The sequence below is a fragment of the Apteryx mantelli genome, chromosome 10 (genome assembly GCF_036417845.1).
Source record: "Apteryx mantelli isolate bAptMan1 chromosome 10, bAptMan1.hap1, whole genome shotgun sequence".
NCBI lineage: Eukaryota > Metazoa > Chordata > Aves > Apterygiformes > Apterygidae > Apteryx > Apteryx mantelli.
In genome coordinates this window covers 3,166,363-3,182,843 of record NC_089987.1, presented here as the reverse complement: position 1 = coordinate 3,182,843, position 16,481 = coordinate 3,166,363, and the positions used below count along the sequence as shown (strand labels likewise).

At 63.1% G+C, this 16,481-nt stretch overlaps 1 protein-coding gene across 1 annotated transcript; it reads left to right on the top strand.

Annotated features, from left to right (window-relative positions):
- The first annotated feature begins 10,347 nt into the window (after positions 1–10,347).
- Positions 10,348–15,711, top strand: CIBAR2 (CBY1 interacting BAR domain containing 2). Its single transcript, XM_067302829.1, has 7 exons — positions 10,348–10,376; positions 12,679–12,913; positions 13,468–13,536; positions 13,606–13,697; positions 14,691–14,811; positions 14,940–15,053; positions 15,688–15,711. The coding sequence occupies exons 1-7, from the start codon at positions 10,348–10,350 to the stop codon at positions 15,709–15,711; spliced, it is 684 nt and encodes a 227-aa protein (XP_067158930.1).
- The last annotated feature ends 770 nt before the right edge of the window (positions 15,712–16,481 follow it).

Genomic DNA, 16,481 nt, shown 5'->3' with positions numbered 1-16,481 from the left:
CTGTTGCTAGCAGCGATGCGCTGGGGCAAAGCACCTGACGGGCGCGCAAATGCATCCGAGTCCCTGCCGCTAACGCCCTGGGAAAGCACCGCCTTGCAAAAGGTGCAAACCCGGGTTTCCATGCAAAAGCCGGGAGAGACCCCAAATGGGGCACTTTTGCAGGAAGCCTGCGGAGGAGCCCGGGCAGAGCGTGCTGCTGGCTGCGCTGCGCCGATGCTGACACCAACACCGGCCTCGAGCCGTGGCGGGAGGCTGCGCTCCCGGTGAGCCGCCCCGCTGCCTCGCCAGGCTCCGGGCGGCTGCGGAGACGCTGAGCACAGCAGAAGGACGTGAGCTGGGCTGGCGGTCGCCCGTGTTAGCAGCTTTTCCACACTCGGGTGAAAATCCATCCTGGGGGGAAAGAAATAACCGTGCGGGTCCCAGCAGCTCTCCAGCTCCCGCACGCCCAGCCCGCGAGGAGGTGGAGGGGTTGGGATGCCAGCAAGGCCTTCGTTCCCGGCTCCGACTCCCACGCCCTGCACGGCCAGGCAAGCGCGTCACCCATCCGGCTTCAGTCCTGCCCGGCTCCAGGGTGCATGCGGCGCCCCGGGGCGCGAGTGCCGTCTGTCCTGGTATTAAGGAGCCTGCGGCAACGGGGAGCTGGAGAAATCATGGTCACTGTTTTTGGGAGACACTGAAAGCTGGATGTGCATCGAGGCACCGAGCAAAATCCCCGTGTGTGTGTGGGGGGGTGCATTTCCATCACTGCAACCTCCCTCCCTGCATCCCGAAGCGGGCCAGGCACTTGCAATTGGAGGCCGGGAAGCAGCCGCCGGCGGGTGCAATTGCCACCAACCGTAACTCGGCCCCCCGCCGCCGCTGCCGGCAAGTTCTTCGCTTTTACGAGCACGATTTCATCCGAAGCAAAGATCGTTTAATGCATCTGGAGCAAGCGCGGTGGCTGGCAGGCGCCGCGCAGCCTGACTCCCTCCGGCGGGACTCGCTACCTCCAGCAGGGATCATTAGGAGGGACGAAATTGCCTCCGATTTCGTTCCCGTGCCAGCCTCAACTAACGCGGCGCCTGGCTCCGGGGACCCACGGGGGCCACGAATCGCCCGGGCCTTCCCGGTGGGCTCCCCCCCCGGCGGCCGCCGCAGCGCTGGATTCAGCGAGGCTGCAAATCCCACGCGGCGAAGGCTGGGAAATGCAAGTGGGGAGACTGCCCAGGCAAACAGTTCCTCCTCCAAGACTTCAGAAAACACGCATGGAAAAAGAAAGCCGGATCCCACTCGAGCAGCAAAGGCGGATCACCTCCCCGCTCCATCCCGGCTCTGGCCGCGCACGGCTGCCCCGACCTGACGTGCAGCCCGTGCATGGGCACCGCCGGCCGGGACAGACCCCCCTTTGCACCGGAGGGGAGGAATTTGGCCGGGGGCGGTGGGCGAGCGCTGCCGGGGCCGTGCCCCCCCGCGGGAGCCGGGGACCGAGGGGCAGCGGCGCAAGCCCCTGCGCCCGTGGACTGGCCGTGGGCATGGGCGCCTGCCTCCGAGCCCAGACCGTAGGGTTACAGTAACACCTCCAGCTCGTACGCCGTAAAACGACTAGGGGAAGGCTCCCGGGGGCCCTAAAGCGGCCCCCCCCCCCCCCCGTGCCCTCTGCGCCGCAAACACCTCTATTCCCTGCAGCCAGCTCTCGCTTCCCAGCAGCCAAATCCATTAAACATTCACGCGCTTCCACCGGCGCTTTAAGAAAGCGATAAGTCACATTTGGAAGGGGGGGATAAAAAGCAGCCGCAGGCACGCGGTCGGAGCAACCCCCCCCCCCCCGCTGCCCCCGGCCCCCGCCTGCGGCGATTTGGGAACGAATGAAACCCCGCTTCGCCCTGGCGCTGCGCGTTTCCTCGACGTGCACGGCTGAGGAGGGGGGAAATCCTGGAATTAAGAGGCTCCAGCACCAATTAGGGCTGTTTACATTGACGTAAAGTCTGGGCGAAGTCCCCACCCCTGCTCCGAGCGTATTTATGGAATTACTGCTGCTGACATGGACAAATGCAGGAGGGAAAGTCCCGGCGAGCACGCATCCCACCCGGTGCTCCCGTTGGGGGGGGTCTTCAACCAGCGTGCCAGGCGCCCTCCGTCGCTCCCGCTGCGGGCCGGAGGGGTGCAAACCTCAAGCCATCCCTCCTCGCTGCTCTTTTAGGGCTAAGAGGATGCGGAGATGCATAGAAACCCCTCCCGAATTTAGGAAGCGGCGGGATGCCCTCGCTGGTTCACGGCGGCAGGGATGGAGCTGCCGCCGGGGCAGTGGCAACGCGCGTTTGGGGGGGTCCCCAGACACCGTGGGGTAAAAACAAATCAATAACAGCTTTATGGCCAGGAAATGCCCGGGAAAGATTTCCTTTTCCATAAGGGGCAGCCACCTGAATCCACTCCCTCTCTCCTAGCGGCAGGGGCTGACAGGGGAATATTTGATGGGAACCAGGAACGCGCCACGAGGCCGCAGGATGGCCAGGATGCGTGCACGGAAAAAGAGGGGCCGGGAGAGGCGTGCACAGAGGGACGCACTGCCTGGCGGGGGGCAACGCCTTTTGCTCGGCCCCATCCCGTGCTACCCTGCATGGAAACACCCTTCGGAGCTGGCAGCGAGCTCCCGGGGAGGATGGAGGCAGGGGAAGGTGTCCAGGCCCTTCCGCGGTGCAAAGCAAGAACGGGATTAAGAGTACAGACTAACTCCTTCCTCAACAAATAAAAAAAAAAACCTATTAGGCACTTATATGAGCGGCAAGAGTAGCCGTGCGCCCATTTGCTACGATAAAAGCACGTAAATAATAGAAAACGTCAGGCTGCAGAACCGTAATCCAGCGCGATTTGCGGATGACTTTTCTCCGCCGCCGTTGTGGGACGTAATCCCCAGGAGAGGAGCCGGTTCGCCGAATCCAGCAGGAGCACGGCAGCCTCCGTGCAGGTTTTTGCAGCCCCCGGGCGCGCTGCAACGCGCCAGCATCGCTCAGCACTGCTGCGGCACGGCACGGCGCTCCCTGCGGCAGCGATAGGAGCGTCGCGGTGCCTTAGGCTGTGGGTTTCCCCTTTATTTTTTTTGACGGATTCGGGATTATTTAACATAGGCTGCAAAATGACACGCTTCCCAGCCAGAAAACGGCTCTCTCTTCCTTAGGGATCCAACCGGTGCGCTGCTCGTGCCCGAATGCCCGCTGCCTGCCGCTCGCCGGAGCGGGTCCCTGGGGCGGATGGGGCTGCAGATCCCCTGCAGACCCCAGCTGAGTTTCAGCCTCGCCACGCGGCGAAGGGACGCCAAAATCGCAGAGCCGCCAGAAGTTTAACCAAACGGAGCAAATCTCCCTTCCCCTCCCCGACTTTGCCGAGCCACGCGCCCCCACCTCGTCCCCGCACCGTGGTGGCCAGGCAGCCGAAGCCCCGAGCCGGTGGCGGCGGGCGGCATCTGCCTGGCAGGGCTCCGGGAAGGGGCTGGGGGGGCTCCCGGAACAATAAAGCAGCGGAGTGGGGGGAAAAAAAAAATCCCTTTTGTTTTCCAGGCAAGCGGCTGGAAGAGTTCCTGCTCAAACGGTTGTGTTAGCGCTGCTGCGGTTTTGCTGTAACGCTAATTATGCGGCGGGGGCACCGGGGGGGGGGGGGGAGCTCAGCCTCTGTTTTACTTCTTTTCTTTTTCCTAAGCAATTCGGAACAAACAAGCGAGGCAGGGCACCGGAGCGGGGAAGCAGCCCCGACGCGAGCGGCCTCCCCGGCAGCAGCGGCGGCGGTGCACATGCCCCATTAGCTCCCGCTAACGACCCTGTTTGCGTTAAAGCCCCGGTTGGGGATGAACGGAGGGGCCGCGGGGCGCCGCGAGCCCGGGGGGGGCTGCAAGCTGCGGCCGTGGAAAGGGGAGGGGGAGAAATGCGCAGCCCGTCTTTTGCGCCCCCCTGGAAAATGGGAATTTTCCTAGCGAGGGGATATGAATTCACCCCTTCCTCCCTGAATGTAATAGCAAGCTCTCCCGCTCCAGGAGCCCGGAACATCCAGATTTGGGGTCTGCTGCCCGAGGGAGCGCCGATCCAGCCTGGAGAGCTCTGGGCACATCGGGGACGGCCCGGAGCGATTTTGTGCCGTTGTGGGAGGGGGAACGGGCTGGAGAAGGACTGGATTGGCCCCAGGTATGAAGCCGACCTTTATGGCCCAGGCCGAGCCGCTGGCTCCTCGTTCTGCCGGCACCCGGGAGGGCGACGGGAGATGAATCGTCACCCCCGCCGCGGGGATGGGACCTGCGCCTGGCACGGCTCCGACGGCTCCTGCCGGGCCCCTCGGGGCTGCGCTGCAGTGGGCACGGTGTGCCGGGGGCATCGGCTAAGCCCTCTCCGGGGGCGGCTCTTCCCTTGGGAGCTCAGCCCCTGCTGGGATCACCGGGGGGGGGGGGGGGGGGGAAAAGACATGCTGTCCTCATGCCCTGGCCGAGCTGGGATCGCGCCGATTCGGCTCACGCCTGGCGCCACGGCCCCTTCCCGAGCAGTCTATCCCGCTGCTCGCCCCGGCGCTTCCCGGAGAGGAGCAGATGGCTGGCGCAGGTGGCACCAGCTCCGGCGCAAGCCGAGCTTCCGCATGGCCCCGCCGGAGGCATTTCGGCACGGCGAGCCCGGCCCCTGCCTCCCGGCAGGTGTGTGAGCCGGCGAGGAGCCGAGCATCTCCGGCGGGATGCGTTTCACCCCGGTGCCGGGAGCATCGGCCGCAGGCACTGCCTCCACGTTTTTCCTGGGGTTTTTCCCACCTTCCGGCCGGGCTCCGAGCGCTCCTTCCCTCCTCCCCTGCCCCTCGCTCTTCCCCAGCCGCTTTTATGACCTGGAATGTTTTTGTGAATGGAATATTGTAACCGGATCGCGGGGCGGGAAGGGAGCAGATGGGGAGCGCCGCGCGGGGCCGCCGCTGAGCGATGCGGCCAGGTGCTGAAGGCCGGCCGTGCTCGGAGGTTGCCCCCGCTCGCTCCGGGAAACCGGAGCCGGGAGAGACCTCGCAAAAGGGCGGGCCCCTCCTCGCCACCCATCCCGGCGCTCCGGCACCGCCGGCCGTGAAGGCGCCCGCCGCCGGCCAGCCTCCCCCTCGCCTCGGCCCCCGGGGGGGCGTTTTGCACCCGCTCGGCTGCTGCCGGCATCCCAGCGGCGAAGCTCCTGGCCCAAACAGGGAGGCGCTTCGGCCCCCGTTCCTGCCCCGCGGAAGCCTCCCAACCCGGCATCGCCGTTTTGGGAATGGCCACGTGGCCCCCCCCGCGCCGGGGCCGGCAGAAACCCCCAGGACACGCACGCATTCCAGCGGCTTTACCCCGCGGAGTCGGAGCGGCTGGAGAATTCCAACTATTCCAGCATCTTTATCTTTTTTGGCCGCAATTGCTCTTTAGGCCACGTTGTAAATTAAGCGGCTTTTGCTTTTAACCTCCTCCAAGCTGCACCTTTAACCCCCCCGCTCCGGGCCGCAGGCAGCCGGCGGGCTGCTCCCGGCTGGGGCGTTCGCCCGCAAGCCGTGCCGGAGCCGCGTCCCCGCCGCCTCCCTCCCTCCCGCTCGGCGCACGGTGCCAACAAAGGCTCCTTGCAAAAGGAGCTTGTCACCGCTGATGGATGACGTGGCCGCGCGGCGGCTGGAGCCAGCGAGCCGGCCACCTGGATGGCACCGGCGGGCTGACGGCCGGCACCGCGGGGCTTCCCGTAGGGAATGGCCGCCCCCGCTAGGAGCGGGGACCCGCTCCAGGGCCCTGCTGTTCCCAGGGAGCAGGGCGTCCCGGGCACCCGGCGGGTCCGGAGGAGCCGGCCGGCAATGAGGGATGACGGATAGGCAGCTCCGAGAAATAATTCTCTCCGTCCTATGTGGCTTCCTACAGAAGGTATCAGCGCTGCTCTTGATTAGAGCAAAGCTTCCCATATTACAGGCTTTTGGCTCCGGGGAGGAACAAGTTGGCCAATTGCAATTATTAAGACATTTAAAGTGCGTTTAACCCAGGAGCCCTTATTTTCCCCTTTCAATGTAACCACTAATTCCTCCTAAACGGTCTGCGCTGCGCTCAGGCCCAGACAAAGGCTTTAATGTTCGCTGAAGAGGCTTATGGCAGAGGCGCTGCGCGCGGCGGAGGGGAGCGAAATGAAAGGCCGCCGCGGCCTCCGAGGGGGAATCAAACGCGGCGACCGGCAGCTGCGCGCGGCGCGGAGCCCAGCCGGAGGATCCGCTGCCGCCCCGCGCCTCCGCCGGGCCACCAGCGTTCGCGGAGCAGCCTGGTCCCCGATGGGCTCCCGGGGCTCAAAGCTGGCCCTGGGCGCTGCCATCGCCTCCTCCCGTGTATAAATATATAGGCTCCGTGCAGAGCCAGGCCCCGAACCCGCCACGTTCCCAGGCTGGAAACGCACGGATAAAGCTAAGCCGGACGAGGACGGGCACGGGGAAACGTTTGCGCCGCACGCGGCGTCGCAGCCGCGGGAGAGAAGCCAGCCCTGCTGGGGAGCCCTGCCAAAGGCACCGCCGTCGCCCGCGCGCCGGGGTGGCGCGGGGACAGCCGGGGACAGCGCCCCGCTGCCGGCCGCCCCGCCGGGCTGCTCGCCGGAGCCGCCGGCCGGGCACGGAGCCTCGGGGCTGCCCGGGAGCGGCGCTTTGCTCTTTTTTCCAGGGCTGGGTTTGCAGTCTGCTGCTTTGCTAACCGCTATTGAATCCCCCCCCCTCCCTCCCCGCCCCGGGCGAAAGTCGTGGCGGATGCATAATCGAGGCCTGGAAGCGATGGATTTGTACCAGGGATGAACCTGGAGCGTTAGTCTATAATAACGTTACTGTTTCCTCGCAAGCCAACCGGCAAGGGAGGCCTCCCGACGTGGTCCTCGTCCAAAGAAAAGAGCTGCTCTGGAAGGAGGCCGGCTCCGTCCCGCCTCGGACGGCTTTCACGGCCCCCATCGCCGCGATTAGCACCCCCAGCCCCGCCGGCTCCGCCACCTTGGCCAGCCGCCTTCTCCATGCTTAAAATGCCGGGCTGGATTTATCGCCTCCGACGGGATCCGCGTCCCCGTCGCGGCGCCCCGCTGCTCGGATACTTACTGATTGCTTCGCACGTAATTCCTCCAAGAAGAAGGGACTCTCGGAGGAAGTTTTTCCAAGCCCTGGCTTGTCTCCGGGCTCCCGTTCCCAGATGAAGTTATCGCCGTGTTTGGGCCCGATGGGTAAAACAGATGCGGCAGCAGATGTGAAAGTCATCGGCTCCTTCGGGGGGGGGGAGAGCCAGGCCGACGGAGCGGAGCGGGCCGGAGAAGGGAGCCAGATTTCTGGCACGGGGGAGCCGGGAGGCGGCTCCGGCGCTCCCGAGGCAGAGCCCGGCTCGGGCCGTGCCGGATCCGGCCCCTTTCCCTGGGGTTTGTTTCCCAACCGACAGCACCAAATTGATTGCAGATTCCAGCCCGGGTGGGAAATAAAAAGAAATCAAACCAAAATCCTTTGACGACGGAGATTAAAGGGAATCAGAGGCCAAACACGCAGTCAGCACCCAGCTCCTACCGCTCACGTGACGGAGGCTGCTTGAAGCCCAGGCCGTAATTAAACAGCTGTGTTTTCTTTAAAGTACAACTTAGGGTTTGCTTAAACACCGTATTTGTGAAGCATCCGGGATTTCAAGTGAGCAGACTTGGGGAAACGTGTTTTGCAGGGGGGGCCCTGAACCTGTGACCGGCGGCGGGGGCGGGAATCAAAGGCAGCGGAGTATCCGGGGGGAGCGATGGACACCGGCGGAGGAGAAACGCGCCCCGGCTCCGGCACATGCGGCAGGGCACCGGCTCCGGCGTTCTCCGGAGCGCTGCCGAGACGGCGATCAGCAGCCGCCAGCCAGCTCAGGGTTAAGGCTCCAGCCATGCTCTCCGTTAAGAGCCGAGCACCTTTAATGGTTTAATATTAACCCGAGCGTGACGGCAGGAGTTCAGCGGAGCGCTCAGCCTTGCAGAGAGCTCCGGTCCCCGGCGAGCCGGCGCAGCGGAAAGGGCAAAACCCCGCAGCGAGCCCAGCCTGGCCGGACGGCTCCGGCATCTGCTCCAGGCGGTGAAGCGGCACCGCGCTCCGGCAGGGCAAGGAACAGCGGCGATGCCGATGGGCGCAGCCACCCCGTGCGTGCATGCACACGTGCACACACACACGCACGCATGCAACGAGGAAGCGCGATTCTGCTTGTAGCAGGGAGCTGCCCAGCTCGGCAGATAGTCAATACCTAATTTGAGGTTTAGCCTTTCAACCATTTCCCATTCATTTCAGAAAATGGATTGCATTCCCGCGTCTGCGGCAAGATCGAAGGGGCTCCCACGTCCCCCGCCCGCCTCCCCACCCCATGCCGTCCCCGCGATCAAGGGTGGCAGGACGGAGGCTGCAAGACTCCCCCTCCCTGCGAGTCGATGGCATTAATGGGAAGTTGATCCGATTGCTAACGACCGCTCCAGTTTTGACCTTCAAGCAGGCCAAAGTACGGAGCTGTTTTGTTAGGAAAATTGCAACTTAAGCCTGCTGGCTGGTTCACAAGGCTAATTGCAGAGTGTGGAGTCGTTGGCAACCGAAAATTGGGGTTGCTGGTGCAAATCCAGCCTGGGTTTCAGGTTCCTGGTGCTGCTTCAGCCTCTAAAAATCCAGCCGAGCTGGATCTGGCTGCAACCGTCTCCAGTTCCTCTGCCTGGGCAGGGGTCCTTGCGCGGAGGGGTGCCCCCTTCACACCCCACTCCCTCTGCCCATCCCTGAGCATCGCCACCGCGAACACGCTCTCCCGAGGCGCCCAGGCTGCAGCTGGCACTTCAGGACTGCATCCGACCTTCTGCCGCCGGCGGCACAGCAGTCCTCCACCCGGAATCGCCCTCGCGGCGCTGGAGGATGCGCGAAGGGTGAAGCGCACGGGTGCCGTAAACGGTAAAGCCGCCATCCTCCGCGGCAGAGTCCTCCAGGAGCGAAGCCGGCCTTGCTCCCAGAGCAGCTTTCGCCGTGCTGCACTGATGGGCTTTCGTACCCCCCGAGCCGGGGTCCTGCGGACGGGTTACGGTGCCCACCGCGCCTTTCGCCGACGGGTTACGGTGCCTGGGCACGCGCGAAAGCCGCCACTTCGCACAGCGGACCAGAAAGGCCCGTGTTTCACGGCAAAGGACTCGTGCACCCGTGTGCTCCCGTGGGAAACCCCGGCCGTCCCCCTGCTGCAGGGTGGATATTTGGAGGGTTGCTCCCAGGCTTGGCCGATGCAGCCCGTGGGCTGGGAGCGTGTTTTTGGGGACAGCTGGCTGCAAAGGTCACTGTTGCCCTCTGCTGGTCCAGGGACACGGAAAGCTGGGCCAGCCGGGCGCTGACACCCAAGGACCTGGCGCCCAGGGTGGCAGGGGCATTTCTGTCCCGGCGGACCCCAGCCTGGTCACCCAGCGATCGGGAAGGAAGGGAAATGTGGAGCGTGCAGCCGGGGACCGGCTGCAGCGGGATGGGAAACCAGCTCCCCGACTGTGATGCAGCCCGTAGGCATCCCTTGGGGAAAACAAGCAGAAAATGGGAAAATGCAGAGCATTTGGCCAGGGAGAGGGCAGGCGAGGGGTCCTGCAGCCCGGCCCCGCTCGCGGCTGAGGGCTGCCGGCTGTCGCCGCGGGGCAGCAGGGCCGGAGGGGTAAGGAAATGCAAGCGGCAGCGGATGCACCACTCCTGCCGTAATTGCAGTCGCAGAGCCAGAGGAGAGCCGACCCTCCTCAGCGCGCCTGGCCAAAAAGCCGCCGGAGGAGGCTGGCTAAGGGCAGACTGGCTGCTCCATGCAGCGAAGGACAGCCGGCACCGATGGGAATCCTTTCTTTAATTCCCCTCTCTGGAAAACCATGGACTTCCCAGTAGCCCAAATCTTACTGTAGCTTCCCCTTCCCTTCGTCCCAGGACTTGCCTGAGATGCTCCGACTTGGCCAGAAATAGCTGTGTTCCTGTGGGTGCCAGGCTGCAGTTCCCTGCTCCCGGTCCCACGAGAGCCTCAAAATCTCCAAAATGCACAGGAGAAGGGATGAGAAAGGGGAAGCTGGCATGGCAGCTGCTGTCCCCAGGCGTCGGGGACAGAGGAGGACAACCGACACAGGCTGCATGAGGCCTCACACACCAGGGCTGGGGATCCCTTGGGACCCTGGGGTGGAGGGATGCTGCAGCACTCCTGGGAGGGGGATCCCTTGGGACCCTGGGGTGGAGGGATGCTGCAGCACCCCGGGGAGGGGGATCCCTTGGACCCCAGGATGGAGGGATGCTGCAGCACTCCTGGGAGGGGGATCCCTTGGGACCCTGTGGAGGAGGGATGCTGCAGCACCCCGGGAGGTTTGTGGCATTGGCACCAGCATCAGTCGCGGTGGCAGGGCGATGGGGATGGACCCACCCATGGGATCCAGGTGAGTCCCTCCGCGAGATGGGCAAGGGCCCGGGCTGGGGAGGAGGAAGAGGAAGAAGGAGGCTGGGAGCTGGCAGAGACCCAGTTTCCCTGGGAGACGGAGGGCAGGTCTGTTGGGGGAAGCCATACCAACGGGGCTGGGGCCGGGACTGGAGCCGCTGCCTCCCTCCCGGCACCGCCGCTCCGACCCGGCAGTCCCGACCCGCCGCGGGGCCAGCCGTGAGCGCCGTCCTGGCCAGGTAAGGTGACCCAAGGGGCTTCCGTGGGCTCGTCTCCCCTAACCTGCGTGTCCTACGCCGTGCTTGCGAAACCCTGCTGCTAAGCATTAAGAAAACACCCAGCTCGCTAGGGAAGGAAAAAAAATCTGTAGGGTTAAGATAAAGACAGCAGGACACGATGACAGAGCAAGACGGGTGTTATCTCGGGCGCAGTGGAAGGAAACAAAAGCTTTGCGGGAGGGAGGTGGAGAACAGGGCTATTTTCCCCTGGAAAACATAAGTCTGCCGAGCTGAAGGTCAGGAGAGGTCTGTAGCAAACCAGCTTTTAATTGGAAACGAGCACGGTAATCATGCCTGTCCGTGGGTGCCTGGGTGACGACGCTGCGAGCAAACTGCCACGCTGCCTGTCTTACAGCTTCGCTCCTGTGCCAAATACAGGGTGGTTGGTTTTTTTTTCTCCTCCTGTCGGCATAATAAGTGACAGCACATCCTCACAAGGAAAGCCACGTGCTGGTAAATGCAGCTCCTCCTGCAAGGCTTTAAAGGGAGGAAAGCCGAGAGAAAAGCAGCCCACTATCCTGTTACCTCCCAGCAAGAGTGAGAGGTGGAGGAGAGATCCTGTTTGGCTCTGGCGTTTAAAGACACATGAAAAACCCACAATTTCCTAGAAACTTTGCATCTGTTGGAGCTATGAGGCTGCTATAATAAACATGCGTTGCACTATATTGGATCCATACGTTGCATTGTGCAACCAGAGCCAAGATCTAGCTGTGGGATTTGCAGGGCCTCATCAGGAGAAAGCACCAGACCCAAGAGGTTCCCAGGCAGCTAAAACCAGGCTGCAGTGTGCTTCCTCCCCCAGGTCTTCCTCCATGGGGAGAATCGGTGGCAAAGAAAGATGCCCATGCTACCAAGCAGGTAGATCAGATGGTCCAAGTCCCTTCTCCAGTCCTGGGAAGGATGGAGGGAGGATGCCAGGCTGCAAAATGCACATATTTGAGCTCCTGAGAGATCATGGCTCCAAGCAGGGCCTCCCAGCAGCCCGGCCGCCCCAGGAAAGCCCCTGGCCACCCCACCTGAGATGTCAACCTTCCTGTGCTCCTCAGCATCCTCCTGCTGGTGCTCGAGTCCCTCATCCCTGAGTCGAGTGTGTCCCAGCATGGCTGCCAGGCCCCCCTGCACTCCGGGCTTATCCCACTTTTCCTTCACTCATCACCGTGCATTTTGGCTCTTCCCACCTCTTCCTCGTTGGCCCCAGCTCCTTCCTCTCGTCGGTCTCCAGCTCATTAGCAGCGCCGAGGTGGGCATGACCCCGCATTGCATACAGCAGTACAGCCAACTGGAGCAACAGCACTGCTTGCAAATGATTTATTTTTGGCACAGGGTCACTGAAAGCAGGGAGGAGGGAGCAGCAGTTAAGCGGAGCTCCAGGACCCGAGAAATTTAAGGCGCTGCTAGTCTTTCATGGCAGCGTGTCAAGGCTGCACGGTGGAGACCGAGCGAGAGGGGGATCAGCAGGTTTTACAAGGTGATGCACAGCAGCCAAAGCCTTGGCAGAGCTGCTGGGAAGAATGAGACGGAGAGGCAGGCTGCAGCTGCGTCCTTCCATGAATGCTGCCTTTGCAGAGAACGAACGCAGAGGTCTGACACGGCTAGCTCGGGGATGGGGGTTTGCCGGTGGGGAGAGCCAGCTCGGTGTGTTCATGGAAAGGAAAGCTCATGGACGCGGAGCCCATCCGCACCACCCGCATTGCACAGCGGGGAACGGGCCAGGAGCCACGGGGAGCGCGCACAGCTCCTAACGGCCTCGGCCGTGCGTCGATCAGATGGGCTCCTGGCTTTACAGCTTCAGCAGTTAATTCGATGGACAGTTGCTTCAGGACCCAGCTTGGGAAGGGGGTGGTCAAGGTGAAAGGCAGCCCGGTCTGCACAAGCAACTCCTGGCTGCAGATGTGCAAAAGAGGGTCTCTTGCCCGCACACGAGATGCGTGTAAAGCCCTTGTGGCTCTGATTCCCCGTGCGGATTCAGAGCGGCGTTGCTAGCAAACCCCGCCAGCGCCACTCTCCCTTTCTTCTCCCACCCAGGGACAGCCAGGTGAGGATCATGGAGAAGACGGTGGCCAACGCAGAGAAATACTTTGGCCGCTTCTGCTCTCTGATGGCTTCCTACACCCGGAACGTGGCCAAGCTCCGCGACAAGTCTGATCTCCTGGTGAGGCAACTCACTGACTACGCAAATACCGAGAGCCCCGAGCTGCGAAACACCATGAAGAGCTTTGCGGAGGAGTTAGCCAAAGTGCAGGATTACAGGCAGGCCGAGGTAAAGAGCGGTCGAGACCACAACCCCCTAACAAGGTCCTAAGCAAATACGTCCCAGATGTGGGCCTTCCCATCAGGAAGCAATAAACACACACGAGCAATAAAGCGAGCAGCAAGTACTCCGCCGGGTCCGCGCTGCGCTGCGACCGGCGCTCTCCTGGGAGGGACGCGCTCCGTCCCGCTCTCGCCGTCCTGGGGCAGAGACGCTGATCTGTGCAGTGTGTCCCTGCTCCTTCCAACCCGGGGGGAGGAATCAAGCCAAGGGTTGGAGCTACCTCCTTGCCGGAGATGGCAGCCTGTCTCTGAGCGTTTTGGGGTGGTTCCAGCCAAAAGGGAGGAATTCCCACCCCCTCACCTGTGCCACCTCATGGGGCACGGGACGCCTGGACGTAAGCGGGTCTTTCAAACGCCCTGTTTGGCACCATCAGTTGGGAGACCTTGAGGGCTGGGTCTGGTCTGAGCGTGTTGGCTGGAGGCTGTCGGCTCAGTCCCGTTCACGCCAGGCCGGTGGCTCTTCCTTTCTGCTTGGCAGATAAATACCCCCTTTCCTTGCAGATAGAGCGCCTGGACATGAAGGTGGTTGAGCCCCTGAAGCTCTACAGCATCCGACTGAAGCAGATGCGGGTAAGCCCCCGCGAGGCTGCCCCGCCAGCCCCCGCCGGGCCGTATGCAAACACCCGTGTTATTTTCCAGGCAGAACTCAAGAGGTTCAACAACACCCGCAGCAACGAGATAAAGCAGCTGGAGAAGCTGGCGCGGCTGCGACAGGAGGCACCGCCGCACCAGCCGGTCATCGTATCCTTGCCGGCAGAGGATGGGCAATTGCCCATCTATGGGGATGTAGGTAGACATGAGCTGCTTCTCCATCTCCTCTTTCCTGTCCCAGGAACCCAACAATCCCAACCCAGGGGGGATTTAGAGTCGAGACCCTCCATGTTTCCCCGACCAAAGCACCTTCCTGGTGAAGGTGCGTTTCTAGGAGGCCAAGAGCAGTGGGCTCGAGGTTTTGGCCTCCCGAGGACATTTTGGCTGCCTTAGCAGCGAAGAGGCTGCACACTCTGTCTCCAGGTGCAGGCACCGAGCCCCCCTGCCCCAAATATCTTGACTAATTTCAATGCAATTCAAGTCACATCATAAAAACATTAAATCCACCCAAATTTCATGAAAAGCGTGGCTGGAGACCAGAAGAGGACCTTTCTGGCCCCCCACCACAATGAAGGCTGTTGCTCAGACCCCTCCTTAGCCATTAGGGAATCCAGCCCGATGGCCGAGTGAGGGGGATATCCGGGCTGGGAAGAGAGGCAGACCCTGGGAAGCACAGGCTGATGGAACAGCACAGCAAACAAAAGCAAATCCCAGGATAGAAAAGCACCTTCCCTCGGCAGCCTTTCCTTGACGCCTTCTCCAGGCCCAGGTAAGCACCAGCCCCCCGAAACCACAGGGATCCTGCAGCCAGGACACAGATCCATGCGGCAGATGGTAATAAAAATGGTCTGGGATGGGCACAGTTGAGATGAACCCCAGAGCAGGACAGCGAGGACAGGCCTGAAATGAGCTTCATCCCGCATCCCAGCACAGCCCCGGCATGCTCGGGGTCAGGCTCCTTCCGGGAGTGTCAGGAAAGAAAATCGCTGCTCCCACTTTTAGCTGAGTCTCCCTTACCTTGGTGGCTGTTACAGAGGCACCGAGTCCCCAGCTGAAAATTTCCCCCAAATTAATATCCAGCATCTGCATCCCTGGAGAAACACGTAAAGGAGGGGGAAGGACCTCCAAAAGAGACATTCCTCCCCGCAGGCTGAATTCAGCGTGCACCGAGCCGCAGCGGACACCAGCCGCACCTCCAAGCGCCTGCAGGAGACCTTCGACTGCTTCCGGCGAGAGAAGCTGAAGGACGTCCAGGTACCGGCTGCTCGGCCCGGCCGGCAGAGCCGCCGCGGCCCCGCGGATTCCCCTCCTTCCCCAGCCCCGGGGGAAGCCGGCCGCGCTGGGATCAGGCTCACGCTCTGCCCCGTCTGCCTTCCCCGCAGAGGATTTTCTCAGATTTTGTTGCTGTTGAAATGATTTTCCATGCCAAAGCCCTCGAGGTCTACTCCGACGCCTTCCGGAGCCTGCACAGCTACGGCAGCGGGAAGGATTTGGAGGTAGGGGGGGTCTGAATCCCTTGCTAAGAAGCCCAGATCTCCAAAGAGGCCGCCGACAGCCAGAGAGCCCCTCGCCACCCCAGGCCCCGTCCCTGGGGAAACTGAGGCAGGGAGGGCCGTGCTCGCCGGCCGTTCAAAGCTACGGCTGCACCCGAAGCTGCGCTGCGCCCTGCGCGGGGGGTCCCTGCGCCGGCCCCGTCCCTGCTCGGCCGCGGGCGGCGAGGAGCACGCCGTGCCTCGCGGGGGGCCGCTTTGCCCCCCAGCCTCAAGGCAGCCGTTGCAAGCCGCTGCTTTTTATGATCTGGGGATGTGCAAATCGGGCTGCTGCCCAGCCCTCCGAGCCGTTCTGCGTTTAGGCTCTGCCGGCTGTCAGCTAACGCGCCCTGGGCTCTGTCGCATGCGCAGGGTCCCCCGGGGACCGTGCCATCGCACCTCGTCTCCCCGGCACGCTTTGGGCTTGCGAGCCCGATCCACGTGGCATCAGGCTGCCCTCCAAGCGGAGCATCCCGTGTGACCCGGCCCCCCACCGGCTCCGGCCGCCCGCCCGCAGCATGCCCTGCCCCAGCCCCGCGCTTCCATCCGCCTCCGGCTCGCGGCTCTCCTCCGAGGTCTCCTCCCCGGTTTCTCTCCGCAGGGACTTTCCAGACCGCCGGGGTAGAGGCAGGGCTGCGTTCCCCCGTGCAGCCTGATGCCGCTGCGGGCACGAGCAGCGGCGCCTGAAGTTGGCCGTGTTTCTGCCTCGATCGCACAGCTACAGGCACTGCCCAGGTGCCTGATCTGCTCTCCCCTAAAATAAGCTGAATTCCTGGAGCGCTCGCCTTGCCCTGGCTTTTCCAGCTGGTCTGAGGCTCCCTGCTGCCGGCTCCGGCAGGGACCACGGCTGGGGTTTGCAGACACTTTATATTCAGATGTGCAAACACCAGCAGGTCTAAAGCCCTTGTTTAGTCAGGGTTAACAAGGCTGGCAGGGCTCTAATAAGCCCCAGAGGCTCAAAGACGTTCGCATCTTGACCTGCCTTGTTTGCCAGGGAATACATTTATCTGCCGTGCACGCGACGGCCCGGCGGCTAGCGGCCGAGTGCAGGCGGCATCTCCGGCCCCAGCAAATTCCCACCCAGGGCATCGCAAAGTCGAGGGGTTTTACGGTGGCGGGCTCAGCGCCGCAGCTCGCTGCTTGGTTTTAGACCGGCGCAAATCGAGCACGGCTTGCTGGTTACAGGGTCTGCAGCCGCCTCCGCGGCGGAGCTGGGCCGAGGCGTCGGGTCTGCTTAGGCACCGGCCACGCGGCCCCAAGCTGCAGCGTGGGGTGACGGGTCTCCATCCCTCGGCCCCAGAGCGCTCCGAGCGGCTCCTGGAGAGCGGCGGAGGATGGGGAAGACCCCGGGGATCCCGGGCTGCGGGACCTCAGCGACACCGAGCGCGCCCCGAG

Bases quoted from the DNA above. Each gene is read 5' to 3' on its own strand.
- CIBAR2 (XM_067302829.1), top strand. From the start codon at position 10,348: ATGGGGATGGACCCACCCATGGGATCCAG. The intron at 14,812-14,939 runs GTACCGGCTGCT...CCTTCCCCGCAG, and splicing joins AGAAGCTGAAGGACGTCCAG to AGGATTTTCTCAGATTTTGT. The intron at 15,054-15,687 runs GTAGGGGGGGTC...TTCTCTCCGCAG, and splicing joins GCAGCGGGAAGGATTTGGAG to GGACTTTCCAGACCGCCGGG.